This window comes from Rhamphochromis longiceps, linkage group LG12 (genome assembly GCF_057381845.1).
Source record: "Rhamphochromis longiceps isolate RC_006_pf linkage group LG12, R_longiceps_female_GT1.1, whole genome shotgun sequence".
Classification (NCBI taxonomy): Eukaryota; Metazoa; Chordata; class Actinopteri; order Cichliformes; family Cichlidae; genus Rhamphochromis; species Rhamphochromis longiceps.
In genome coordinates, this window is record NC_140568.1 from 28155393 (window position 1) to 28182892 (window position 27500).

Sequence of the window (27500 nt, forward strand, 5' to 3'; positions counted from 1 at the left end):
AAAAACTTTGAAAGACTTTTAAGCCTGGAGAACTACTGCTTAAGACCACTTTAAAAAAATTACACAAAGGTCCAGAAGCAAAACTTAAAGAAATGAGGAGTGCCTCTAGACTTCCACAGTACTGTATTAGGCTTCTTAGTCAATCATTTTGTGTTGAATTCTTTTTCTTTTAAACATACATTTATTTCCACTTTAATTAGCTGAAAACCAATTAAATAGGAGTGAAACTAAACATACCTGGTGCAAAATTCATTTGGGAAGAAAAGAGCTATGCAGTTAGAGAAACTAAGAGCAGCACATCAAAAGAAACCGCAAAACAGTAATCACTTCTAAAAATAACTGGATTCTATAATTGATTCAAATTGTGTTACACTGAAGGCAATGTTTAATTAAATATTAACCAAAAACAGTCACTTTCACATTTTGTGTATGAAATGAAAAGCACTGTGGAACTCTTACATTGGATGTACCAGGCTCGCCATATGGCGTTGTTCAGGCGAATCTTGTCTCTCCAAAGCAGTTTTAGCCCTTTGAAGTTCTTCCACTTTGGAGACACCAACTTACCACTGAAAAGGAAAGAAAAACATCAGTGAAATAACTGTAAGACCAAACCAAAACCTTTAAAATACTGTAAGAATGCATTAGCAATCACAAACAGTTTTTTTCTTTGATTAATTGATCATGCACACGTTAATCACGTATCTTTTTCAGGTGAAATGATCACAGGTTTTTTTAAAGCCTAATAGTGATACTTAGAGGCTATACTGATCCAACACCCATCAATTAGTAAAAAAGTAAGGGAGCACCATCCTCTGACAGGAGTTATGTGTCTGACGAAAGAGTTTCACCAACTGTGCGGCCTAAATTTGGCTAATTATATTTGAACAGAGGTGGGCCGCAGGACAAAATGTAAATAAATAAAAATGTATAATCACATTAAAAAAGGTGTGAAAATAAACCACATGTGTTGTTCGCCTGCTCAACCCGTGACTTATGTCTAACCACAAGAGCGGGAAAGCAAAGGCAGACAAGAAAAAGGAAGCCTGTTTAAAGTCATGCTTGAGTTACAAGTTATACAACAAGATGATGGCAGCTGCTCCTGCTGCTTACGCAAACAGTAACATCACTAATACACAGACACACACACACGTCGGTAATGTTGAGACAAGTGAGCACTGGAGGAACTCATCTGTATGTGCAGGTATGTGTACAGCATGTGCGCTTAATGATTACATCACAGTAACGATTCTGTCTGTTCAGTGTCACATAAAAACAAGATGGGAGAGTCAAACAATCAATGATAAAAATCACTGACGCTTCGTGGACTTAAGGGGTGCAGGTGTACCATTCTGATATCCGAGTGCTAAATTGTAAAAAGACTGACCATTAAATTAAAAAACAACAACAAAAAAATTTCCAAAGCGCCTTAACGAGGAAATGTTTACTACAATCCAAAGGGGTTGGCTCACAGTTTCCCGTCTTTCCATTCTTCCTGTCAAATTTTACAGTCTGTCTCTCTTGACCAATTCTTTTCCTTTCCATCATTTGTTTGTTTATTTACTGTACTGCACACTGTGTGAGTCTTTTGGAGCATATACAACCGTTTCAATGGTAAATGCCCTTTTGCTGAAATAAACCCTCATCACTTACAACAAAAACAACAGAACAGTAACTGTATCTTTAAATAATCAGGGCAAAGGAAATCCTCTGAGCAACTGGCACCTCAAACATAGCTGTAAACAGAAAACTATGAGTACGGCCACTATTACTATAATGTACCATTATAGGGACCATCTTTAAACCTTCTTCTTTAAATCTGCACAAAAGCACTGCTTTTATGCAAACATACAATCAATAATCCTATTTATTGATTGTAAGTTTGCAAATTCTACCTTTTCAGAATAACAAGGTGCTTTATTTATCTGATTTAAGTATTGCATGGAGGCATTATCTTGTAATAAGAGCTGCATGGAACAACTGGCAATTGAGTTATAGTGATTGTCAATTAATTTTATAAATCCCTGCTCAGGCATAACTGCTCAACATTGTCTGGATCTGTAATTGAACTGGAAACTTGAGATGCACAGTTTACACGAATAATTGACATATTTTTGGCTTTAAAATGAATCAACTATTGATGAGAAATAAATATTTTTAATTCTGAAGCACTTATGTGCTACACATATGATGATGGCACAGAAATCAGATTTTAAACTAAGGCAAATTTTGATGTACAGGCCTGAGCCAGGGTCATGGTGGGGGTGTCCTGTTCTTTTAATCTGATATGTCACCAAGTCATATAAACTCATTTTATAAAACCACCAGTCTGCTGGCTATGAAGGAGAATGCTAGTTTTAAGAGCCTTCTGCATTGACTTCATACCAAGTAGAAATGTCTTTAAAACACAGTCCATACCTCTACTACAACCACAGAAGCATGTGCAGCTTTGTTTACAGTTCAACTCAGAGTGCTGACATGATCAGTATGTTTGATTCATCCCACTAGCGCACAGGAAAAATTGCCATGCTAACTTCATGTCTAATCAGCGAAGAAACAATAACAAGTACAGTCATGTGAAAAGGAACGCTTTTACAGGACTCTGCCCACAGACTAATTACGCCCTATGATTCAACGGCTTGTAGATCAACCTTTTTGTAGCATTAACTCCAAGTAATTGTTTGCTGCAGGATTTTATCAGTCACTCATACCATTGTGGAGAAGTTTTCACCCACTCTTCATTACAATGTTGCATCAGTTATATAAACTTTGCAGGTATTTGTTTATGCACAAGTTTTTTCTAAGTCCTGCCACAGCATTTTAATCGGGTTGAGGTCTGAACATTGACTGGGCCATTTGCAAAACCTTGATCCTTTCCTTTTTCAGACATTCTGTTGTTGATTTGCTGCTGTGTTTTCCCATCCTGTTATCAATGAGAGAAGAGACTTTTTCCAAACAGGCCGTCCAAACAAGCTATACTTGTTCAGTCTTTTTCTATTTCTGTCATTAACTTTAACATTTGACATTTCAACTGAGACCTTTAGAGTCTGAGACATAGCTCTTTGTGGTTTTTGCTGGTTTTACGAGCACTGGTTAATCTGAGGTGAATTTTCTGGGATGTCCATACCAGCAAACTGGCAAAACTTCTGCTTTCATAAAGGTGCTCACATTTACTGATGATCTATAAAACCTGGCTGCTACTTTCCTTCATTGTGGCAGCAGTAAGGGTGCTTTTAGGTTTTAACAGGATTGCACAGAGTCCTGTGAAAACTTCCTCTTTCACATGACTGTAGATAAGCCTGCCACAAAACAAATTAAACTTTTATAAACATCCACTGTGCACAAGGGTCAGCATAACAACATATCTAGTTGATTCCTGCATCCAGATTTATTGGTTCTAGGGTTCCTGGATGAGAAAACTGCAAAACTCAATGGGGTTAGTAAGAAGGGATGAGGTACAACTTAATTTAAGTAGGAACAATTTAATTACCAGAGCCCTGAAATATTCTCTAACGACTATAATGCTAAACATTAATGTGTGGTCACACAGATAGGACAATGTGGCTTGACTCAGCAATGGTCAATATGGCTCTCTCTCTCTCTCTCTCTCTCTCTCTCTCTCTCTCTCTCTCACACTCACACTCACACACACACACACACACACACACACACACCACAGTAACGGTTCTGTCTGTTCAGTGTGAGATAACAACAAGATGGGAGAGTCAAACAATCAATGATAAAAATCCCTGACGCTTTGTGGACTTAAGGGATGCAGGTGTACCATTCTGATATCTGAGTGCTGAATTGTAAAAAGACAGACCATTAAATTAAAAAACAAACAAACAAAAAATTCCAAAGTGCCTTAAGGGGAAATGTTTATTACGATCCAAAGGGGTTGGTTCACAGTTTCCCGTCTTTCCATTCTTCCTGTCAAATTTTACAGCCTGTCCCTCTTGACCAATTCTTTTCCGTTGCATCATTTTTGCATGTATTTACTGTACTGAGTATTATTTACTGTACTGCACACTGTGTGAGTCTTTTGGACAATGCGGCTTGGCCAGAGTAGAACTAGAGCAGAACAGAGTAGAACTGTCTCAAGTGGTAGAGTGGATGTGTGTGTTTTAGTTAAGTCACTGTATGTGTGTGTGGTTGAGTGAATGCGAGTTGCAGTAGTTAGTGCTAACTAACTTTTTTAAGAAGCACCCAATCAAAAGAAAGTAGTCTTACTGGAAAGGTGGCCTACATTTCTACAAAATAAAAAATACTGCAAATTCACAACCCGGTGATGTCATGTAGTATAATATGAGTTGCAGAGGATATTTTTTAGCAATTTACACAATTCAACCTAAATCCCTACATAATTAGATGCAGGGCTTGTTTTTTCTCCGTGTCTAGTTCCTTGATCTAAGTAAGGCTTCTACAACTATCTCCAGGACCACACTCCCTACAAAATCATGATCATCGAGCAGGAAGTTAAAGGAAGACTCGTGACCGCATGCAGTCGCCCCATGCCTGACTCTGCACATAGAGGAAAGCTCAGCGTGGAGGAGTGGGTGAGGAGGAGCTAAAGTGAAAATGAATAGTCCCCATGTGTTTACATAGTTCGCCATAACTTACCTATACGCCAGAGTCATGCACTCAAAGAGCTTCGTCAGTGAGGCGTCTATGGAGAAGTGCGACGAGCTCGCTTTTCCAAAATGATAGGTCTGACACGTTTGTTTGTTGACAGTGTCGAAGTCGTAGCCTTTCTTCGGCGGATGCTCGGTGTGGGGCGAGGACACCATGAAGTGTCCGCTATGGATGATCTGAGACTCCAGTCCTTCTGCCTTCCTCAGCCCTAGGTGAGTCTCCTCCGTGTCCGAGTCGTCATCCTGCTCCTGCTTTATGCTCGCGGAAGGGCAACGATATTTGTGCCGCAGGGACACCTCGCTCATAGCCATGTCGATAACTCACCAGACAAATGGCTAAAGTTAGCCAGCAAGCTAGAACAATAAAACTCTCCCTTTCATGAGTCTCTCCGGAGAACACGCCGACCGTTAAACTTCACCAGCTTCACGCCGCGGAGTCGAGGCCCTCGGTTCACTCATCGCTAAGCTCGCTGTCGGTCATTAAACTCCCAACTTAACTTGTTGTCTTGAGTTGACGTAGCTACGAGTCTCAACCACCAGCTGACGAGAAGCTGCTCACTGGACCCTCTGCCCAGAGCAGGAAGTTCCTGTCGAAAAGCGCCTCTGATTGGGCCGCCGCAGAGCCCCGCCCACTAATCAGACCCTGCAGCCACAGGCACGTTTCTGCAGCGAGGAAAGACGAATGATCACGCTTGTGAATTGTGAAAATATCTTTAATTTAAGGATCGGGTTTAGTGGTTTAGAGACAAGGTTAGAGAAACAAGTCTGAGATGGTTTGGCGAGGATAGGTGATATATCAGAAAAAGGGCTTTAGAATATTGAGCTGCAAGGTAGAAAGAAAAGAGGAAGACCTCAGAGAAGATCCGTGGGTGTGGTGAAGGAGGACATGCAGCAGGATGATTTGACAGAAGATCCTAGGAAGCCAGATGATCCGCTGTGGCGACCTATGAAGGGAGCGGCTGATAAAAGAGAACAAGACTTGTTTTAAATCTTCCTTTATTAGAATGCATTTTCTACATTTAACATGTGGAAGCGATTGTCATCAGAAACACTCAAATATCAACAGAAAAAAACTCTACTGCTTAACTGACTTTTTGTATTAGTATAAGATATAATGTTTTATATTTTAAGCTAAACACAGATTACACTCTACCTTCTGTTAATAACATGTTACAGTAATACTGCTGGTCTTTAAACAGACCAGCAGAGCTAAAACCTCGTCATAAACACAGATTCTCAGGCAGACGTTTTTGGTTCATCACTCTGGAGGGGAAGACTTGCTGCTCTGCTCGGCTGAGGACGTGAAGCCCAGGATCTGACCTGTGAATGTCTCCACAGATATCTCACTTGGGATCACAGAGTCCAGTGTATACTCTGAATGTCCACCTGAGTACATGCACAGAAAAAAATATTTTATTCTCAGCATTTATGTGAATTTTTTGGTAATGACTTGGAAGTATATGTTGTTGCATTACACACTTTTAGGTTCAGATAGTCCCCCTCCTTCTTCCTCCTCCTCCTCCTCCTCCACATCATCGAGGCCTAAAAGAGCAGTGAAACACTCCACCACCTCTTCCTCTGTCATGTGTTCTCCTGGGTTTAATATCAAAATAACAAACGTGTTGGATGAGCTAATAAAAACTGACAATAAAACATGGACCATAGGATTAAGATTTATAACCAGTAAGACGCTGACCAATCATTCTCGTTACCTCGAACCTGTAGAAGTTCTATCAGCTCTTGTCTCTGTAGGACAGGCTGTCCTGTGCTGTCAACCTTCCCAAGGGCCCAAAAAGCTCTAACCAGATCACTGCTAGAGATGCTGAAGGCCGGCCGGTGGTTGACATACAGCTTGATAAATTCCTCCAGGTCAACGTCATTTACATATTTTCCTGTTTCGGCATACTTACTGAACTTAACTTCATTTTGCATGTCTTCTATCTGGTGAAGAAAATATGTTTAACTGTTATTAAAGGGTTGAGATTAAGTGGCGGTTTTAGTTTCACTGAATTTACCTCTTGTTCAGTAGGATAGTACCCCAAAGCTCTCATGAGAGAGGAAACCTCTGACAAGGGGATTTTGCAAGATACTTGTCGTTTCTCCATCGAGTCCACGCCTTGATGATGGACTTGGCAGTAATAAAAAAAGTCCTCCATCTCCTAAAGACAGAAGAACTCCCATTACTGATTAAAATGTCACAGTAAACAACAGTTTTAAAACTTGTACTAGGGCGAGGACTTATCTTATTTTCTTGTACTATTTAGAAATACATTTTATGCGTGGCCATGTGCATTGGTCTTCAGTTCCGAATGTCCAAAATAGTTGCCATATTTTTTTAAAATATATTTCTCTGTAAACTCATTTTGTATAGCCATGCATAAAAAAGTGTAGGCTCATATTTTTTAAAGAAAATTTCAATTAAATAAGCGAAATTCATGCACATATGCCTTTCTCTCTGAGAACCAACAGAATTAAAAGCACAATGAATCCGTTAGATTAAATAAACTTTTTTGGGGAAAGTTGGGAAATTATTGTCTAGGTCATGTAGGTTTAAATAAAAAAAAAAAAAGAATAGCTCAATGAAATAAACACAATTTAAAAAGAAAAAATAGTAAGTAAAAGGAGGAGAATTAATACATAAACATTTAACAACAGAGCTCCGTGAATTAAAAAAAGACATTTATATTAAGGTGCTTAACAACCAGAGATCAAACAAATACATACATGTATTCTAGTTTTTGGTGCACAAAATACCATATTATATAATGCCATTAATGCCAGTGGACACTTTATTAGTTACATGTTGATCGTCCATGTTGGACCACTTTTTGCTTTCAGAACTGCTGAAAGTTAAAACTAAAAGTAAAACTACCTCAGGGGTAATCTGAGGTAGTGCAAAAAGTGTGTAAAATGTTTGGAATTTTTTTTTATATCCTGACAGGTGTGTTCACCTGCACTGTAAACCCCAACAGTCTACCTGACTTATAAAGTTTGTGGATATAACAATTAAAATTCCTCACAAAGTTGAAACAACTTAAAACTTTTCTGTTCGGTTAACGATTCAAACAGTTATAATTGTACATGGCTTAGAAGTTAAGAGTAAATACTGCTTTCTTAATTATGATTTTTGAGTAAATGTTTTTTTCCGAGCTCCGCATGTGGACGTCATGACGTCATGACGTCTTCTCTCTAACCTGAACGACGTTGACAGAAAATTCTGTTCAATATGGCTGCCCTTCTCGAGCGACTGGAGAACACATTTGGAGAAACTTGTAAGTAAAACGGAACCTTCGTTATGTTTATTTTTTCCGTAAAAAAGCAAGTATATTAATATGTTGCAGCCAATAACTTGTTTTCGAATGCGCTGTTGTGTTAAAAAGCACAGACCCAGGTGGTGAATAGTTGTTCGCGGTTGTTCGCGCTCTTTTTCAAACATAGATTATGTCGTCAGTTTTACAGTTTTAACCGATTAAAACACAGTTTTACGAAGAATCACACATAAAGAAAGGGTCTTAGTGATATTTTAACGACCCCTTGCCAACGCAAGAAAGTTGGCGTTTTTACAACAGCAGCCTCATTGTTCGGCAGGTTTTTTTTTTTTTTTTCTTCTCATTAGCATCATTCAAAAGTGACTTAGCTAGCAGTGGCAACTTCTATCTAAAACAATTGAAATATAGCAAGGTGTTGTATATTTAGTGTGCTGATAAGGTTTTCAATATTTTTATTTTTTCTTCCAAGGCTGAAGGCCAAAGACAAAAAGACAGAAGAAAAAAAAATTCAGACTGCAATTAATTTCAGGTGGAGACAGTAAACACAGGTGAGTTGAAAGATCTATTGAAGAAACCATTCATTAAGTCCCTTAAGGTGAAGATTTCATATATTGATAATGATAAAATTAACACAAATTAAAAGTTTCACTGATAAACACACAATTTTTCCTTGCTTTGAACCCCATGTTCTATATAGATCACAGCTCTGATCTGGAGAACACTATTTTAAAATACTGTGTAGGGTTTTTGTCAAATGATTAAGAAACATACACTCTGTCACAAGAGACAGAAAGGTTGTATCTTAAAAGAAAAGTCTCCAAAATTTAGTAGAGTCTGATGTCATGCAGTTTCATAAACATGTATTCTCCCCAAAGAATGACACCTGAAAACTTTGCGTTAAATGAACTTTTCTTTTCCCTTTTTAGGAGGCGCCTGATATCAACGTGAAACGCACTGCAGTACTTCGTGCCCTTCCTGTATACCTGCGGGAGGAGGACCCAGAATTCTTTTAGACATGTAATGTAAGTGTATTTTTGCATTACTTAAATTCTGCCAGTAAGATAAAATGCTATGGATTTTTTTAAATACAATTTAATACCCTAGCAGCTACCAAATTGTACAAACAAAATACCCTCTCTGTAGAAAACCCACACACACACAGGTCAGGAGCAGGGCACAGGCGTATCACAGCACTATGGCTATGCTGCAGGTGGCCCAAAAACCAGGCTGAAGTCAAGATTTAGTTTCTTTTTGAGATAAAATCATGAAATAAAAAATTACTTTTTTTTTTTAGAAAAATAATAAAAATACAAATTATGTAATGCAAGAAGCTAACACGTTAATGTACATGTTTCAAAAAAAGTAGAGTACCCTAACTCGTTACAAAGTAACCCACTACACTGCTGAATGTTTTGCTAGATTACAGGTCATGCTTGTCACATTCTCTCAAACCAACCTTACTTATTTAATTGGGGCGATCGTGGCTCAAGAGTTGGGAGTTCGCCTTGTAATCAGAAGGTTGCCGGTTCGAGCCCTGGCTCCGACAGTCTCGGTCGTTGTGTCCTTGGGCAAGACACTTCACCCGTTGCCTACTGGTGGTGGTCAGAGGGCCCGCTGGTGCCAGTGTCCGGCAGCCTCGCCTCTGTCAGTGCGCCCCAGGGTGGCTGTGGCTACAATGTAGCTGCCATCACCAGTGTGTGAATGGGTGTGAATGTCTGGATGACTGAATGTGTAAAGCGCTATACAAATACAGGCCATTTACCATTGATACTGTGTCTATTCCAGGCGGACGCATTGGATGAGTCAACCCTCATTGACACTCCAGTTGCCCTTCTCACAGTGGTTACCGACGGCGCTTCCCAGTCCAGTCCATTTTACTTCCTCAAGCATGGCTGTTTTGGTGAAAGGCGACTAGGTGATGCGTGATATTCCCAGATTTGCAAATGCATTTGCTTTATTGTTTGGCTTGATCTATGCTCTGCATTTAGACTACCCCAGGAAGCTGGTTCACACATTTGCCTTAGTCCAAAATATCTTCATGGGGCTTGATGACGGCAAACCCCTGAAACCCCTGCCTACATGCTCTTAAGGAATATAAGGCAATGTTTGTTAGGACACGCACTCTGTTACTGAGCACTTTGTTTGAAGCACTTTAAGTTTACTACAGGCTTTGGGTGGATTTAACTCCATCAGTTTACCTAATTTTCCTATACTTGACTGCCTTATCTGGTTATTTGGAAGCTGATCGTCTTTGTACCCATTTTAAAAAATTGTTTTTCATTTCTATTTAAAAAAAAGTGATTAGTATTTGACTTTTTGTTTTGCATTTTTGTGTATTTTGAGAAAGATGCAATTAGGACTGATGTCGTCCTTTGTGAGTTTATAAAAAGATAAATGTTCTACACAGAATTTATAATGCTCACTTTATGGTGCCGATGTCCATGTTAGTTGTTTTATAAAAACATTTGTGATGTTTTTAAATTTTCATGAAAAAATGTTAAACAAAATGTAAAGTAACTGAATTTCCGTACTTTTTTTTTTTTAGTAGTCTACACTCACAACATAAATATCTTTTAATTAATAATCAGATAATTTGAGTTTAGGTTGTAATATAATTGCATTGTGTTGCATCAAAATAATAAACTACAAGAAACACAAAAATATTGAAATTAAAGTATACAGTCTTTGAGTAAAGCTCAATTAATAAAATATAAAATATAATTTAAAATTTTTAGGTTAACAATAAATACAAATTTTGAGTACCCCATACTTAGAAGATATGAGTTTTTGTACTTAAATCTTTTGAGGTAATCAGTTTCCACAAAAGTTTTAAGTTCAGTCAACTTGTTCGGGTTTACAGTGTGTCACAAAAAGAAGAGTTATGGTAGAGTTATATAAAGGACTGTGGGAATTATTTCCTGTAGCATTCTTTATGGTAGCACTAAATCTGAGGGAGAATGAGCTCTGGTCCCTCTGTAGTGTGGAGCGGATGATTGAGAGCAGTTTGTTTAGTGACTTCCTGTCTCTCACTGAGACAGGCAGAGGAACACAAAGTGGAAGAACGTTTGATGGCTGATGAGGTGTTAAGATTGGTGCTGTGTGGGGAGGGGCAACAGGGGGTCCAGTACTGTATCCTTTTTTGCTCGTTTTTATTTCCTGAACTGAAAACCCTCTTTTTTCATTCATTAGGGCTTTCAGGTCAATGGTGATCCAGGGTTTGTTCTTAGGTAAACATCGGGCATGCTGTTTAGGACAATGGTATCCTTGCAGAAATTTATATAACTTGTGATACAATCCACGATTCTGATGATGTCATCCCCATGTGGCTTGTCCGACTCTGCATTGTCGAAGGGGAGTATGGAGCAGAACTTCGCAAGCTTCCTGAATCCACCTCATCACAGACTTCATGGCAACATGGAGTCTTTGAAGAGCAGGGACATATTGAGATCTTAACAGGACCAGGTTGTTGTCTGAAATACCTACTGGGTGCAGGGCGGGGGCTTTGTATGCATTCCTGCTGTCTGCATATAGATGGTCAAGAGTTTTATTATCCCATGTTTTATAGTCCACATACTGCTGAATAGATGGCAGAGTTGAGTCGGTTGGTGCTCAGCTGAGCATCATCTGCCTGAGACTCATTAGACATCAGATGTTTTTTCTTCCCTGTCCAATTTTGGTGAGCTTGTGTGAATTGTGGCTTCAATTTCCTGTTCTTAGCAGACAGAAGTGGCACCCGGTGTGGTTTTTAGCTGCTGTAAGATAAGAGAGATAAGATAAGATAGAACTTTATTAATCCCTCAGGTGGGTTCCTCTGGGAAATTCGGTTTCCAAATAGCACAGCACTGACAGAAGTTACAGAATGTGAGCAGAATACCATATATACACATATATAAATACAGAGACATATATAAATAAAGCATATACAAAAGGGATAAATAGAATAAATAGTAATAAGAATACAAGGGAATTGCACATTTCAAGTATTGAAGTCTATTGCACCGTTGGTTATTAACAAAAAGTATTGCACAGTGAAGAGGCACTACAGCTTAGTTGTTCCCCCCTCCTTTGTCCTCCTGTTTCCCCTCCAGAGAGGAGTTAAACAGTTTGATGGCGTGTGGGACAAAGGAGGGTTTTTTTTTTTAAAGTCTGTTGGTTCTTGTCTTTGGGAGAAGCAACCTGTCACTGAACAGACTCCTCTGGTTGTTTATGGCCGTGTGCAGCAGTTTTTTTTAGTGTCCTTTTCTCTGCCACTGTCACCAGAGTGTCCAGCTTCATGCCGACCACAGAGCCAGCCTTCCTGATCAGTTTTTCCAGCCTGGATGAGTCCTCCTTTGCTGTGCTGCTCCCCCAAAAGTACTCCAGCAACCACTGACTGGTAAAACATCCTCAGGAGCTTCCTGCAGATGTTAAAAGACCTCAGCCTCCTGAGGAAGTACAGTCGGCTTTGGGCTTTTTTATACAGGTGCTCTGTGTTGGATGACCAGTCCAGTTTGTTGTCCACCCACAGCCCGAGGTACTTGTACTTGTTGACCACCTCCACCTCCTCTCCCTCTATCTGAACCGGCAGTGGACCTGTTCTGGACCTCCCGAAGTCCACAACCAGTTCCTTGGTCTTTGAGATGTTGAGTTGCAGGTGGTTTGTGTGACTCCATGTGACGAAGTTCCTCACCAGACTTCTGTACTCCTCTTCCTGATCATCCCAGATATACCCCACGATGGCCGTGTCGTCTGCAAACTTCTGAATGTGGCATAATTCAGAGTTGTAGCAGAAGTCAGAGGTGTACAGGGTGAAGAGAAGAGGGGACAGCACAGTTCCCTGTGGTGCTCCTGTGCTGCTGACCACAGTGTCAGACATGATGTCCTTCAGCCTGACGTACTGTGGTCTGTCAGTGAGGTAGTCGGAGATCCAAGTGACCAGGCAGGGGTCCACCTCCATCCTGTTCAGTTTTTCCTGAAGCAGGCAGGGCCGGATGGTATTAAAGGCACTGCAAAAGTCAAGAAACAGGATCCTGACCGTGCCTTTTCCCCCATCCAGGTGTGAGTGGGCTCTATGCAGGAGGTACAGGATGGCATCCTCCACTCCGACATCCGCCTTGTATGCGAACTGTAGTGGGTCCTGGGCATGTTGTACCTGTGGTTGGAGGAGGTTGAGGAAGAGCCGCTCTAGAGTCTTCATAAGATGTGACGTCAGTGCCACCGGTCGGAAGTCATTCAGCTCATTGGGCCGGTTCCTTTTGAGGACTGGGACGATGCAGGATGTCTTCCATAGGGCGGGCACTCTCCCCAGTCGCAGACTGAGATTGAAGACTCGTTGTACCGGCTCCCCAAGTTCAGCAGCACACGCCTTTAGCATCCTAGGACACACCTTGTCTGGGCCTGCTGCCTTCCTGGGGCAAAGCTTCCTCAGTTGTCTCCTGACCTGATCCACTGTGACACTGGGAGATGATTGGGGGGATGATTGGGATGTCCTGCTGTAGCCCATCTGCTTCAAAGAGTTAATCTTCTGCATACGTTCGTTGCAAGAAGTGGTCATTTAAGTTACTGTTGCCTTTCTGTCAGGTCAAAGCAGTATTGATATTCTCCTCTGACTCAGGAAATCAGCAACACATTTTTTCCCCAGAGAACTGCCGCTCACTGGGTATTTAGTCTCTGTGAACCATAGAATTGGTTGTGTGGGAAAATACTCGCAGAGCAGCAGTTTTTGAAAAACTCAGATGAGCCCATCTGGCACTAACAACCATGCCATGTTCAAAGTTACTTAAATCACCTTTTTCCCCATTCTGATGCTCAGTTTGGCCTTCAGCAGGGTGCCTTGACCATCATCTTGACCATGTCTACATACACTGCTGCCCTATCCAAGCTGATATATTTGCATTAACAAGCACTTGAGTAAGTGTGCCTCTAACATGTTTCAGTCTAAAAAAATCTGAATAATGCTATGCTTGTTTACTTAAAGTTCAGCAGAAAAAGGAAAAATTTTACTCACTCTGTAGAACTTGCCATCTCGTCCTCCCTCTAAGAGATTGTAAAAAGGTACCATGTCCTTTCCGCCCAAAGCGGCTGCTGCCTCAAGCACACTACATTCATCACAGGAAAGGAGACAGATTTCAGGAAACATCATTATACTGCTCTTTCATTTCGACTGATTACAAGGTTGCTATTTAGAAAAAAAAACATACTTCAAGTTTATTTCCCATGAGAGGACTGTGCAGTCTGCTCCTCCTGCAGTGAAAATGAATCTGCCATCATAGGAGCAGGCAAACGCAGACACTCCTGCTGAATGGCAGATCAAAGCATTTGACTTGTAGGGGTTCCCATCCAGTGGCAGAATCTGGAGACCCAACTAAAGAAAATACAAAATACTCTTCATGACAGTATCACTGTCAATGTGATGACAATTTGATCAGAGAAAAGAAAGACACAAAAAACGTCTGCATTCAGTCGACTGCAGGAATTTAAACAAGACACACCATTTGGTGGAAGTGAAAGTCAAACATTTGTCAGTAAAATACTGCAAACACTGACCTTTTCCATTGTGATGAACGCCAGGTAATATGAGTTTGTATCAGCTTTTTCAGACTTGGGAAGAACAACTATCTTTTTAATTGGAGAGCCATATGTTGGGCCTTGAAGGGTCTTTCTGTTTTTGTAAAACATGTAATAGAGATGCGTGAGTATTTTGCTGTGACACAACATCTGACTGATCTTGTTACAGTATTTTGCAGACCTGCACATCTTTGTTGTGCTGTTGAAAAGCCTCATCTTATATTGATCTGTGATGATGAGGAGAAACTGCTCTGCCGTTAGGGGAGGATACCAAGTCATGCACATTGGCACGCCGCTTTGCTCAATGCGCTCCGAGCTTAAGATGACAAGCCGGTCCATGCTGCTGTTCTCCAGGTCGTACTCCACCTTTTATTCAGTTCCACACAAGCACAGAGATTTGCGTGTACCATTATCGTGTCAAAAACAAAACAGTGAAGTAGACAAGAGTGCTGCAACTTAGACCAGGTAGACTAACCAGTTGGCAGTCCATTCCCAGAGAGAGTAGTCTGGGTTGGGTGCTGTCCAGGTGAACCCCAAAAAGAAGATCTTTGATGGGCTTGTAGTGAGAGTGGATCCTACCCAAATGCATCCACTGAGGTAAAGAGCCTTCTTTGGTGATCAAGTGAAACACTGACACTGCTTTTCCAGCATCCTGACAGACGCGCAAATCATAAATCATCTCACAACAACAACAACAACAAAAAATGTTTCTGTAGCAATGACAGCTCTAACAAAACTCAATACATTATAACAAATTCCAATCCACACAGTTCTCTCACTCACCGCAGTGGCGAGATATTTTGAGTCTGAGGAGAAGGTGATGAGTTGGATGCTGTCTTTGGTGTAATGTAAAGCTTCCTCTTGTTCACTCTCTAAGGTTCTGGCATTCAGTATGTGAACAGCTCCACTTGCAAAACCAACAGCCAGATATAATCCTGTTTAGAAATGAAATGTGACAAACAAAATCTAACAGCAGCTTTTACACACTGAGGATATGGAAGCACTTTTCTTTTTAAACATAGTCTGACCTTACCTTTAGGGTCAAATGTGACACACTGAATCTGCTTCTCTGTGTTAAAGACCTTTCTACCACTGCGTACTTTGCTGCTATAGTCCCACATTTCTAAAATGCCTCCGTGGTTGCCAGTGACCACAGCTGACTGACTGGGGTGGCATGTCAGTGCATGTATAGGCTCATAATCCTCGTCCAGCACAATTCGAGTGATGAGGCTCTCTGCGTTCACATGCACAACTCTGTGACTGACAGTGGTCACAGTGAAGTTCCTGCAGAAAAAGACAGGTCAGCTTGCCTAAAAATGTATAATGTGTATTTTCATTATGCTGTGTAAAACAGTTCAGCGTGAAGATATAGTATCGGGTTCAACATAACAAGTGTCCTGATGGCTTTGAGCCAGTAAAAAAGTGTGTGGCCTATGTTCATTGGCCAGCACAGATCAATTCCTCTGTGAACATGAATGGATGCTCACTATTATTTTCTTTTAATCTCTTTAAACTACCTCTGCACATAAATTAAAAGAAGAAAAGTGAACTTTTTGTAAGTAAAGTTAGTAAGTAAAATTTATTTACATAGCACTTTTAAAGCCAGGAATCTGTTACAAAGTACTTTGCAGGGAATGTAAAAATACATCAGACAAAAAAAACAAACATATTAAACAAAAACATTACCCAAACGCCTGTCTAAACTGATGAATTTTTCAGCTGTTTTTTAAAATAAGCCACAGTTTTGTCTGCTCCTGTCCACCACAAGTTTGTTAAACATAGCAGTACCACAAACTCATATAAGGAGAAGTAGGTAAAATAGAAGCTGTCTGTCTATCTTGTATTTTTGCTGAGTGCTGACAGAAATAAATCCATCTCTCTCTAGCAATGGTACCTGCAACGTACAGGGCTGAATCTAAAAAGGGAAGCAGTGGTTACTACAGTGCATCAAGCTTTAGATTTATAATATAAAATATAAATCTACCAATAATATTTGCTATGTACTTGAGTATAGAAAGTAATCAGACTGGTGTCTCTTTTATGGCCAGTAAAAGTCTGATCTACTGGTTCAGTGGCTCTTTAGGCTGAACACTGTAGTAGAGTAAATTTGTATACCTGGTAATTAAGGGTTTGGAATCCAGTCTGTACTCCTGCTGCCTCCTTATCCACTCTTTGGAAAATGAAATAGAAACAATGGCATCCAGATTTAATTCAGTGTACCAAGCGAGCAGGGTGAATTTGCCATTGTAAAAGCAGATGTGGCTTTCAGTATTGCACGTTACGATGCAGCTGTGCAAGCATACAGACAAAGATAGATTAGGAACCGGTAAATGCAGGTCACAACTCACATGCAACAACAGACAATATTTCTTGCTGTGCCCACCTGTCGGTGACGGCCAGAACAGTGATTTGCTGTTGCTGGAGGTTGATTCGATTGGCCGTGTCTTCTTTCACAAGCCACTCAACAACACCACCTCCAGAGGCTATTAAGATCTTAGGCTCTTCCCAGTGAAACACAGACCGACTGAGAGACATATTTGCCACACCAAAATTTTCAGAACGGTCCAAAGTAAATTCAGCAGCACCACTGGTTTCCTTATTGAACTGTAATGGCAAAACACACCAGAACACAAATCAATATATTCAGTTACATAATGAGACAGACAGTTTAATAACAACTTCAAATTTAGAAGATTATCTTCACCTTCTTGAACTTCAGGTCAGTGTACTGCAGACTTCCACTTGCCTGAAAAAGGATGAGTCTATCACTATCACAATAAATACATAACAGTTGTACTACGCTTTAAAAAAAAAATACTGAACAGCTGAACTCACGCTGCTGTAGAATAACACATGACTTTCACTGCTGCTGAGCAGCTGAGAGCTATTCTTCAGCCTAAACATGATGTAATCCTGAAAAACAGCTTAACACTTCAACATCTGTTCACCACAGTGCCGTTTCCATAAAGCAAAGGTGCTATTCACATACTGAGAAAGCATATTTACCTGAAAACCATATTTAGGATTGAGCTCGGTAAACCACAAAGGCTGTTCTGATTCATTGGTCCAGTCCCAAATGCACACACGCTGAAAAGATCGCCATATAATTTAAGCAGATTGTCAGTTCATGAAAAGTTTGCTTTTACCATACAGGCACTGTTTGTCCTATTGTGTTTGTATGTAAGTGTTTCTAAGACCAGGAAGTGTTGCTTAATATAAAATTTCCCTTTTCGTGAAGAGCATGTTTCATAATCTCAGCAGTAACTTCTTTTCTTTTTAGGTGTATCTAAACTGTGGGTGTCAGTGTAACTCTTATATGTAAAATAAAATGTGATAATAGTATAAATAACTATGTAATTGTAATTTTGTATACGTTTGGACAATTCTGGTTAAATAACTGACTTACACCATTTTGAGTGAAAAGGACAGCATACAATGTGTAAAGTTTTCAATTGCTCCCTCTCACAAAACATCCTCAGAATCAGCTTTTTTTGTGTAATAGCTGCAGTATATTTAAATAAGCCATACAAAATGTTACCTTCCACATCAGCAGCATTCTCTGAGCTACACGCCTCATGATTGCATAGGAGGGGGTCAAAAATCGCACTATTTGGTTCACTTTTTCACTAAAATTGTTTCATCATTGCGATATGGCCAAACTGTCAACATTTCACAGTCTATACTTACAAATGTTGAAATTTGACTATATTAGACATTTCTTTTGACCAGGAAATAACAGGGCTAGAAGATTAGTCTGGTAAAATGCAACTAAAAGGGAGACCTTGCATGCGCTATAACTTTTTTTGACCAGCTGCAGTCATGTGAAAAACAAAGTGCACACTTACTGCTTTAGCAGCCAGGTGATGATAGAGATATTATGTAAATATAGACAGATAAATGTAGAAATATAGATATAATATGAAATGTAAATCTAATCTAATAATCTTTGCTGTAAACTATATGCTTATCCTCATCAAGTGTGAGCACCTCTGTAACAGGAGAGGTTTTGGCAGTTTGCTGGTCTGGAACTTTCAGGTTAGGTTTGTATTAATACAGTCTCACAGTCTTTCCAGCAATGGATGTCTCAGCAAATCCACCCCTGCTCAGAGAAACTGCAAAAAAACTCAAGAGCTACATCGGAGACTCTAAAGTCCTTGGTTTGCATGATAAATGCTATATTTAGAAAATTAGAAAAAGACTGATCAAGTATGGCTGGTCTAGAAGGGCTGTCGTGATAAAGCCTCTTCTCTTCTAACAAGAACATGGCAAAACAGGTTAGTTTTGCAAAGTTGCATCCGAACAAATCACAAGACTTATGTAACAATGTTCTTTGGACAGATGAGACCTAAGTGGAGATTTTAGGTCATAATGTAAAAGTTTGGTCAAAGTTTTTAGTCAGAGTCCAGACCTCAACCTGATTAAAATGCTGTGCTGGGACCTTAAGAGAGTGGTGAATAAATGAATACCCACAAACCGCAATGTCAAAAGTTTTCCACAATAATGCAAGAGACTGATAAAGTCATACAGAAAATGGTTATTGCTACTAAAGGTGGTTCTAAAAGCCACCGATTCATGGGGTGTACTTATTTTTTCACAGAAACCGTCCTGCAAAACCTTCTTTTCCATATGACTGCCAATCCCACATGGTGATATGACTCTTAAAAAAATGACCTAAAATGACTAAAATGCAGTTTCATTGAAATATTAGAAAAACAAATTTAAAAAAGAGCGATTAATTTATATACATTTTACTGATGCTGCTATCATTTTTTATTTTCCATACACATATTATGATTACAGTGATTTATTTTTTATTTGTATTTTTTGCCAGCACAATAGCTCGGTGGAAATTTGATATTGTGACAGCCCTGAGCTGCCATACTTACTTGAAATTCTTCTGTCCCAAGTGTTGCCAGATGTTTTGTGTCGCTTGAAAACGCTATTGCTATGACACCGGCGTCAGGGTGACAGTCAAACAACGTGTTCACAGGAATACTGTAACATTTATCATATAGGTGGTTACCATTGAGAGCAAGGTTAATGCAGTGAAAATGCCTCAATGTGTGAAGAATGAAGAGATACCCAGAGTAGGAGTCCCATATGATCACCATGCCATTTGGTCCCCGGTCTGCTGTTGCAATCCAGCGTCTGTCTTCACTCACACACATAGATGAAATGGAGTGGGAGTGCCCCTGAAGACATTAAGGAGAATATATAAATCTGCACACCTGTTATGAAAAGATATATACTGTGAACATTTAACATGAAAACCCAGGCTAACATGATCTGATTTCTCAGACTGTTTATTGCAACTTAAAGCAATGACTTACTCTTACATTGTTCAAAAAGCTGAAGTGATTTTTACCTTAAGCATGTGCCGGGACTTTGAGGTGTGATTGTAAATAATTCCAACATGAGCCGCAGCATAGAGCAAAACCAGCTCATCCTGGTCTTGCAGAGTGAAAACGGGAAGAGCAGGGCTCATGCCACAGATGAAATCTAGTGACTGGATGAAGGACAGGTTTAGGGTATTGCCAAGAATATGTGAAGTAAAACAGACAAATACTTTCAAATTACACTCAAATATAAACACTGATTGGGACATACTTACCAGTACATGTGCTTCAGCATCAGTTGTCTTCTTTGAGAAAAGTGTGTCTCTAGTTGCAGTGTAGACTTGAGACTGCCCAGTCCTCCTCGGTATGTCAGAGTTTTCCTTTTCTTTATCCTTACCTGCTTCTCCCCTGTCCTGTTCTTGTCCCACTACTGGGTGCTTTTCAGCTTCATAGCTTGTGGGTGGCTCCATTATGATTAACCTTACCTTTTGGTACTTATATAAGCCTTCTCCTTATTATCCTTGCCCTAAATTAACTGTAGGCCAAATAGTAACAGAAAAACAACACATTTAAGCTCTATTCGATATTTGCTCTTTCTAATTTTATTCCTACCAAAAGTTTTTGTCTGTTCTGTCTGGCTGCTACTTGGAGGGAAGCGTTTCGTTGCCTAGTTACAGAAGATCAACGGATGAGCCTTTTCAAATTAAAAGCATGATAGTCACAAAAGCACTCGAAAGCATTAAAGGTGGGGGGAAATGCTTTCCTTTCGATATGAAAACACCAGGAGGATCTTTCTGGTCATTTAATATGTTTATTTATTGTAATTGTTACATTACTTATAGGATAATTACTGTCAAAAAAATAAACATTGTACTTTCTTTGGTGCTCATAGTAAGCCAGGAATGTCCTAAATAAGTTTAGTATAGACATTCCAATGAAAACAATTGTCAACAAAAAAAAATTCAATTGCCTTTAAAAATTATGAAATAAAAATTATTATAGTTGCTCCAGTTCTAATTGATGTATCACAGGTTCTGAACAGTGCTCCATGCAAGAAACCCAATAAAAACTGAGTGGTCAAAGCTGTCATATATGCCCTTATGGGATAGATTTGGTTTGGAAAGCTCTGTGGGTGATCTACTAACCGCTGCTTGTTTTATACAAACACAAACCAGTTCACTTAGCCCTGCCCCCTGACATTTATGATCTGTGAGGTTGACAGATAAAATAAACTCACGATGCACTGTATCATATTTAATCAAATAGTGACATGATTAAATATGTTTTTAAATAAAATAATTATGTATTTAAATATTTTTGTAATTTTGATTAGTTGACAATTATTCCATTATTTGATTATGTATTTTTTTTTTAAAGATAAAAGCCACGATAGACAAGATTATGTGGTTATTAACTATAATAATACGAGATCGCATTAACCAAAAATATGTTTTATTTTGAAATCTACAGATGCTCGGTATATAAAGCTTTTACTTTGAAGGGTCGACACGGTGTCCAAATACCTGTACTTTCACGGTTTCCTTCTGGATGGTTTTTCCGGTTGCACGGCTTTAGAAGCGGCGGACTTTCTGGTTCTGTTTCGTGCCACTGGGCGTTATTAATGTTTGATACCTGTTCTTAGCCTTTTGTTTTTTCTTACTAAATGTATTCAACTGAGGTCTGAAAGGTTCTCGTTATCAGTATGAAGCGTTTATGACTGTGACGACTCCAGAAAGTAAAGGAGCGCTTTGATAAGATAACAGCTGGGGCTGGTAATGGTTTTATCAGCTGACAGGTGAGACTGACGGTTGTGTTTAAAACGAGGTTTTGGTGACTGATTTAATGATTGACTGGTCACTCGCTTTTAGTTGGTACTAGCATTAGCATTAGCCAGCGGTTCTTGTCGCCAATCCCCCTCAGCTGACAGTCAGCCGCTCCAGCTTGAGATGCTAACGGCTAACACCCAACTCTTATACACTCGGGGATTAGACATTATGCCTTCATTGAAAAGTTTTGAATAAAATGTTACCACGAGGCTATAGCTTTTTGCAATAGTACTCGATACTGCCGAAAAAGTTAGTTAACTCTCAGCGCCATAGAAATGTATAAGACGTCTTAGGATACTAGGATATTTTAGGATATTTTTCACTCACTGGACACTTTAAGTAGACCTTGCTAGTGTCGGCTTGGATTCCCTTTTGCAATCAGATTGGCCTTAATGCTTCACGCTATAGATTCAGCATTGAACCGGAAGCATTACGCAGAGATTTTTGTCCATATTGACATGACAGCATCACACTGTTGCTGCAGATTTGTCTGCTGCACATCTATGATGTGAATCTCCCGTTCCATCACATCCCAAAGGTGCTTTATTAGATTGAGATCTGGTGACTGTGGAGCTCACTCAAGTACAGTGAACGCATTGTCGTGTTCAGTAAACCAGTTTGTGATGATTTGAGCTTTGTGAAATGGTGTGTTGTCTGTCCCATCAGAAGATAGGAACACTGTGGTCATAGAGGGATGGAAGTGGTGAGCAACAATACTCCGTTATGCTGTGGTGTTTAAGCAATGCTTAGTCGGCACTAAGGTTCAAAGTTTGCACAGCACCACCAGCCTGAACAATTGATACAAGGCAAGATGGATCCATGCATTAATGTTTTCTGACCCTGTGCCAAAATGGAATTTGGACATTTTTCCAATCTTATATTTATCAGTTTTAGTTGTTCAGTTTAATGTTCTTTGCGTCACTGCAATTCTGACATTATGTGGTCATCCAGAATCATAAAATGAGACTTGGTTGAGTTTTTGTTTTTTGTTTTTTTTTATTTTCACAGGGTGTTGGGCTATGGTACGCATAACCAGGCTATAGTTTCAAACACACAACTGAGCTTTCTTTAAAATTACTGACGTTTTTTATAAGACAAATATTGAGTAGTTAAGTATAATAATTATGATGATAAGTATAGTGGAACTTTACTTTTTTTGTGCTCTAAAGCTGAATTGTATGTCTAGCAGGTAGCATATAAAAGACATGTGGATGGATAAACAGAGAGGAATCAGAGTTTCTCAGGAGGAGCTGCTCTGTAAGAACGCATGTGGTTACTATGGAAACCCAGCATGGCAGGGTTTGTGCTCCAAGTGCTGGAGAGAGAGGGCACGGGCCGCTGGAACCCCGAGAGAAGAAATTAGGTAAACTTTATTCACGCTGTTACGTTTGCTCATTATGTTAAAGTATATTGAAAATGTATGTGAGAATACTGCCCTTTAATATGACATCTGGATATGTGAGGGTATAACGCATCAGTCTAAATGCAGATAGAGAGACCTTCCATTTGTTTTCTGTCTCTCAGCTCGGGACAGAGATGTCTAATCCTTTCATTCCTCATAGACCGCGCAGTGATGGAACGCTCCCCACATTCTCCAAATTTGAGGAGAAGAAAAACATTGAGAAAGGTCGTCGAATTAACACAGTGAGAAGACTGTTCTGGGGCAGCCCATCGCCTCCAAAACCTCAAGGTAAAACTTTAGTTTTGTGGTTGTCTTAAAGTCATTATTAGGTCAACAGCCAGTTACAGCAGCTAGCCCCATTTGAGGTTGCCACAGCAGATCAGCTGCCTCCATTTCACCTTGTCCAAGCATCCTCCTCTGTCACACCAACCAAGGTGGCCCTTTTTACTTTTTTTCTGCAATCCTGTCTCTCTGAAATACTCAAAAAGAAGAATAACTTAATACTACCCAGCACCTCTGAATAGAAAGCCAGAATTCTTCCTCTAAACATTGTCATTAAGTCCATGAAGGTAAAAGTTTTAACCTTCACTCAGTATTTTTGCTGTCTGTAAGAACCCCCCCCCCCAGCAAAATGCAGAGAATAAGGCAACAGACTTTACTAATAATCACTGTACATAAACATCCACCATACCTTCTGCTGAACCAGAATGCACTATATATACTGTTTTGGTCTTTTGTACACATCCAAATTATACATACCTATATACTATATATAGTATTACCAGGCCTCTGGAGAACCTCAAGACATGTTAAGGATGTAATTTACCCATATTATATAGCTGTGTTGGATCAAGGACACATCTAAAACCTGCAGGACACTGGCGCTTGAGGCCTAGAGTTCCCTCACCCCTGGATTAGATTATCTGGCTATCTGTTTGGATTTTGCTGCCTCTTCACCTTTTGACTATTTGTCCCTCCAGAGTCTTCTGAAAGCCGTGCAAATGTGTTAAAAGCCTACGAAAACCTTGAGCCTGGAGACTTCACTGGTTTCCTAAAGATACTTCGGAGTCCTCCTTCCCAGCGCTTGCAGTCCCGCTGTACAGCTTTTCTCAACACAATGGAGGCATACCATGTAAGCAGTTTAAGCATCTAACACGACAATTATGTCACGAGCTAGAGGCATCCTGATCATCGATTCACGTCATCTTTGCAGGATCTGCCGGTGCAGAAGCAGTCAGACCTCGTGCAGGATTTTTATCAGTCTTTTGCTGAATATTTTAGCAGTGAGTACAGATCTGTTCCAAACTGTGTATGATGCAATATTTGTATTTAAAGTGGCTTTTAAATCGCTGTTTATGTTTTCAGGTTTTCCTGAAGCTCAGGTCACTCAGATAATGGAGCATGTAGAGAAGTTAATAATGACACGGCTGCACAAATGGGTTTTCTGCCATGACAGCTGTGATGATGAACAGAAGGACCTGGCTCTCCAGAGAAGGATCCGGTACATCAGCTGTGTTTTGTTTTGGTTTTACCCATCTTGGAAAAAAAAACCCCAAACTTCTAATCCTGAGTTAAAAGTCAGGATTAGAAGTTTTGTGTTTTTGTTTTTTATAACTAATGTCTCTTATTTGCAGTTCTTTGAACTGGGTTACGCCGCAGATGCTAGGCGTACCTTTTCCTGATGAAAAGGTCTCTGTCACAGGCGACCCCTTTCTGCCTGCTATAACTGGTGATTTAAAATCTCAATACTTAAATGAGCAGTTTGATATGGTGGGAAATGCATTTGTTTGCTTTCTTATCTAAAAATTGCATCAAAAGATTCATGTCATGAGCAGCTTTAATGCTGGTAACATATTACCTGTGTACGGGTCCAGGCTTGCCAACTGCAGCCTCGTATTTAACTCCCTGACATAAGAAAAGAAAAAGTGCATTTCCCAAAATGAAAAACTGTTACTTTAATGATAAAGGGAGGCATATTTTGTCAATGTCATAACATTTGAAATGAGTTCCAGCCTTTATTTTTCCCACAGCCATAATCGAAATGGATGCCAAACGAGCACCTCAAGACAAACTCGCGTGCGTTTCCAAATGCAGCCAGCATGTCTTCGAAGCCCTTTCCCGCTCAAACAGTGAGCCTGCTAATGCTGATGACTTCTTGTCAAGCCTGGTTTACGTGGTGCTGAAGGCCAATCCGCCTCGCCTCCACTCCAACATGCAATACGTGATTCGTTTTGGGCTCCCTCACAGTCTGATGGCAGGAGAGAGCGGCTACTATTTCACAAATTTGGTGAGTTGACTGAAAAGTTCCTCACCCATCATACACCACAGGGTGTTGTTAGACCTGTTAATAACTCATACGGGTGTCCGCATCTCTTTATTTAGTCCTGTGCTGTGGCCTTCATTGAAAAGCTGGATGGGCCGGCACTCAGCCTCAGTCCAGAAGAGTTTGAAGGCTACATGCTGGGTCAGCGTACTCCCTGTGCATTAAACAGGAGGCAGCAGGTGATCAGTGACACACAGAACCTGCTAGAAGACCTCAAAGGCAGGCAGGAGAAGCTGGACCAAGGTATGGATGCTCTCAATGCGCAGCTACAAAAGTGGGTGCAAGAAGTTCATTCACAGCTGGACGAGACCAGAAGCCAATTTGTCCTGGCTCAGAAGGAGATAACTGCTCAGAAGGAGGTTTTGTTGTCCACTCAGGATAATAAGGAGGAGTCAGTGCTGGTGCTTGAGGATCAAGACGGAGGTTTGAGGGAAACAGGCTGTTAGGCATTTCTATTAATAGAGCTAATCTGGCACTTGACTTTATTTAATCGTCAGCACTAACATTTGTAGGCTGCAGGACAAATGAAGCGTACTTTCCAGTGCCACATTTGCACATGCTCCCAATGCAGGAGTAGGGCATTTGTAAGCCAGCTGAAGATGAAGGAAACTTTATGCATGCAGTAACACAACGTTCACAGAGGTTTTAATGACTAGTCCAAATTATTTGCCCATCTGTCCAATTTAAGCATTGAGCCAATAAATCACATTCCATTTTCCAATAAGAGATCTCATATGTACTATCTAAGCACTCAGGGTATACAGCACTTACAGATGTAGAACAAACACTTTACAATACTTATTCACTATGATAATTTTGAATAGTTTTATACCATTGTGCCTTTATGTATGCTGCTCTGAAATTCCAAAGTAGGCTACAGGACAAGTTGGTGTGACTGTTCTTGACTAAAAGTCAGGGGTGTATTTGTGAAAGTTGTGTATTTGTTCTCAGCACGTGGGTGCAAAAAATCTTTAGCATGCACAAGCTGCACGTTGTTTACAGCTCTAGAAAGATTTCTGAAAAAAATCCAAGGGCTTCATCTAAAGATCTGTGATTGTATGTATCTAATATATTAAAGGTGACACATGATTGAATGTAATGTGTTTGGGTGTTTTCCTTCACTAAAGCCGATGATTATTTGCCATATTGCCAACAGAGAAGTTTTAGAAACTTGGCTTTTTGGAAAGTCAGACAGGTGTCAGATGTTGAAATGACTCAGTCCAATGACTGATAGTCCAAACCTGGTCCTCCTTTACTAATTTCCATTAAAAGCTTTAACTTTTTTTTTAATTAAAAAAACAAAACTTTATCATATAAATGGAAAACTGAAAGGTTTCAAATTCATGCTGAGATTCTAGTAGCAATAACTGTCTGCATCTTATATGATTAGAAAAAACTGTTGGTAGCTCTTTTGGAAAATAAATAAATTGGTATACAGGAAAAATAAAGTACTCAAAAAAGCCTCGCACTAATATTTTGTTTAGTTTTGGTGAGGGCAAAAATAGTGATAATCTCTTGCAACTTCAAAATTGTTATTTACAACCAGCATTACTGCATCATCAGGAGGGGGGCGGGGTCCTAGTCATTCAGGATACACAGGCAATAAGTTGACCTAATTTTTTATTTTTTTTTTGTGAATATTGTTGCCTAATCTAGATCTTCAGTCGAGTGGAAGAGAGTCTCGGCATAATAACTAAGAGTAAAGTCGCATATAAACATATAAACAATGAGCTATATCAAAAAGGAGAGTTTTGAACCTAATCTTAAAAATAGAGAGGGTGTTTCTCTCCCAAACCAAACGAGCTTGTTCAACAGAAGAGGGCCCCGAGAGCTTACAGCTCTGCTTCTCAGATGGAAGCAGGTAGAGGACAAAAACATCTGAGCTGAGAGATGCACAAAAGGAAGAATCATTGATCACTGTTGTGTATGAGATGTCGGAAGTTTTTTATTTGGTCTTTGTACTGATGGAACCCAGTGGTGAACGTGTTTTCCACTGGAGTATAAAAAATATGAGCCAAAGTTTAAATGTTCCAGTTTAGGTATTTTTAGAAATTCTATATGTGTCATTTAAATTATTAGTTATTTCATTCTAATTCTGCGCTTTTCGGCTGTAGTTGTTTTGGACACCATAACAATGACCAACAGTAATTTCGTTATTATTTGTGCTGTT

At 39.8% G+C, this 27500-nt stretch overlaps 3 protein-coding genes across 8 annotated transcripts in view; 1 reads left to right on the forward strand and 2 right to left on the reverse strand.

Annotated features, from left to right (window-relative positions):
* The window catches only part of mlxip (MLX interacting protein), a 28285-nt gene extending 23111 nt beyond the window's left edge, over positions 1–5174 (reverse strand). For both annotated transcript variants that reach the window (XM_085425623.1, XM_085425622.1), the window contains exons 1-2: positions 4618–5174; positions 460–566 (exon numbers count right to left, since the gene is read on the reverse strand). In XM_085425623.1, the coding sequence (XP_085281749.1) occupies positions 460–566; positions 4618–4940 (430 nt within the window). In that variant the 5' untranslated portion in view covers positions 4941–5174. The remainder of the gene's footprint in view (positions 1–459; positions 567–4617) is intronic.
* Positions 5175–5330: 156 nt separating this feature from the next.
* Positions 5331–21019, reverse strand: cfap251 (cilia and flagella associated protein 251). Of its 3 annotated transcripts, XM_085425620.1 has the most exons (20): positions 20055–21019; positions 19809–19949; positions 19526–19635; positions 19330–19438; positions 17450–17530; positions 17279–17356; positions 17148–17189; positions 16827–17047; positions 16559–16732; positions 15477–15727; positions 15227–15378; positions 14919–15095; positions 14625–14809; positions 14423–14537; positions 14077–14240; positions 13884–13974; positions 6644–6787; positions 6341–6569; positions 6108–6221; positions 5331–6014 (listed from the first exon to the last, which is right to left on the reverse strand). In XM_085425620.1, the coding sequence occupies exons 1-20, from the start codon at positions 20247–20249 to the stop codon at positions 5887–5889; spliced, it is 2901 nt and encodes a 966-aa protein (XP_085281746.1). In that variant the 5' UTR covers positions 20250–21019; the 3' UTR covers positions 5331–5886. The 3 variants fall into 3 exon arrangements, with proteins under 3 accessions (XP_085281746.1, XP_085281745.1, XP_085281747.1); XM_085425619.1 differs by having other exon boundaries at positions 14423–14809; XM_085425621.1 differs by lacking the exons at positions 5331–6014; positions 6108–6221; positions 6341–6569; positions 6644–6787 and adding an exon at positions 10125–11649 and having other exon boundaries at positions 14423–14809.
* On the forward strand, positions 7128–26424 carry LOC146657499 (rab5 GDP/GTP exchange factor-like). Of its 3 annotated transcripts, XM_085425624.1 has the most exons (12): positions 7128–7900; positions 8367–8445; positions 8824–8919; positions 9683–9812; positions 22795–22968; positions 23168–23295; positions 23988–24139; positions 24221–24290; positions 24373–24508; positions 24642–24736; positions 25038–25294; positions 25390–26424. In XM_085425624.1, the coding sequence occupies exons 5-12, from the start codon at positions 22811–22813 to the stop codon at positions 25774–25776; spliced, it is 1383 nt and encodes a 460-aa protein (XP_085281750.1). In that variant the 5' UTR covers positions 7128–7900; positions 8367–8445; positions 8824–8919; positions 9683–9812; positions 22795–22810; the 3' UTR covers positions 25777–26424. The 3 variants fall into 3 exon arrangements, with proteins under 3 accessions (XP_085281750.1, XP_085281753.1, XP_085281752.1); XM_085425627.1 differs by lacking the exons at positions 7128–7900; positions 8367–8445; positions 8824–8919; positions 9683–9812 and adding an exon at positions 21328–21574 and having other exon boundaries at positions 22792–22968; XM_085425626.1 differs by lacking the exons at positions 7128–7900; positions 8367–8445; positions 8824–8919; positions 9683–9812 and adding an exon at positions 21328–21574.
* The last annotated feature ends 1076 nt before the right edge of the window (positions 26425–27500 follow it).

What these genes read in the sequence shown, in the direction of transcription:
- cfap251 (XM_085425619.1), bottom strand. Translation starts at nt 20,249, where the DNA reads ATGGAGCCACCCACAAGCTATGAAGCTGAAAAGCACCCAGTAGTGGGA. An exon ending in GTTCTGGCCGTCACCGACAG is followed by an intron (nt 16,733 to 16,826) that starts GTGGGCACAGCA and finishes ATGCTTGCACAG; the next exon opens with CTGCATCGTAACGTGCAATA. An exon ending in AGAACTTCTACAGGTTCGAG is followed by an intron (nt 6,222 to 6,340) that starts GTAACGAGAATG and finishes TATTAAACCCAG; the next exon opens with GAGAACACATGACAGAGGAA.
- LOC146657499 (XM_085425624.1), top strand. Translation starts at nt 22,811, where the DNA reads ATGTGGATGGATAAACAGAGAGGAATCAGAGTTTCTCAGGAGGAGCTG. An exon ending in ACCCCGAGAGAAGAAATTAG is followed by an intron (nt 22,969 to 23,167) that starts GTAAACTTTATT and finishes CATTCCTCATAG; the next exon opens with ACCGCGCAGTGATGGAACGC. An exon ending in ATCGCCTCCAAAACCTCAAG is followed by an intron (nt 23,296 to 23,987) that starts GTAAAACTTTAG and finishes TTGTCCCTCCAG; the next exon opens with AGTCTTCTGAAAGCCGTGCA.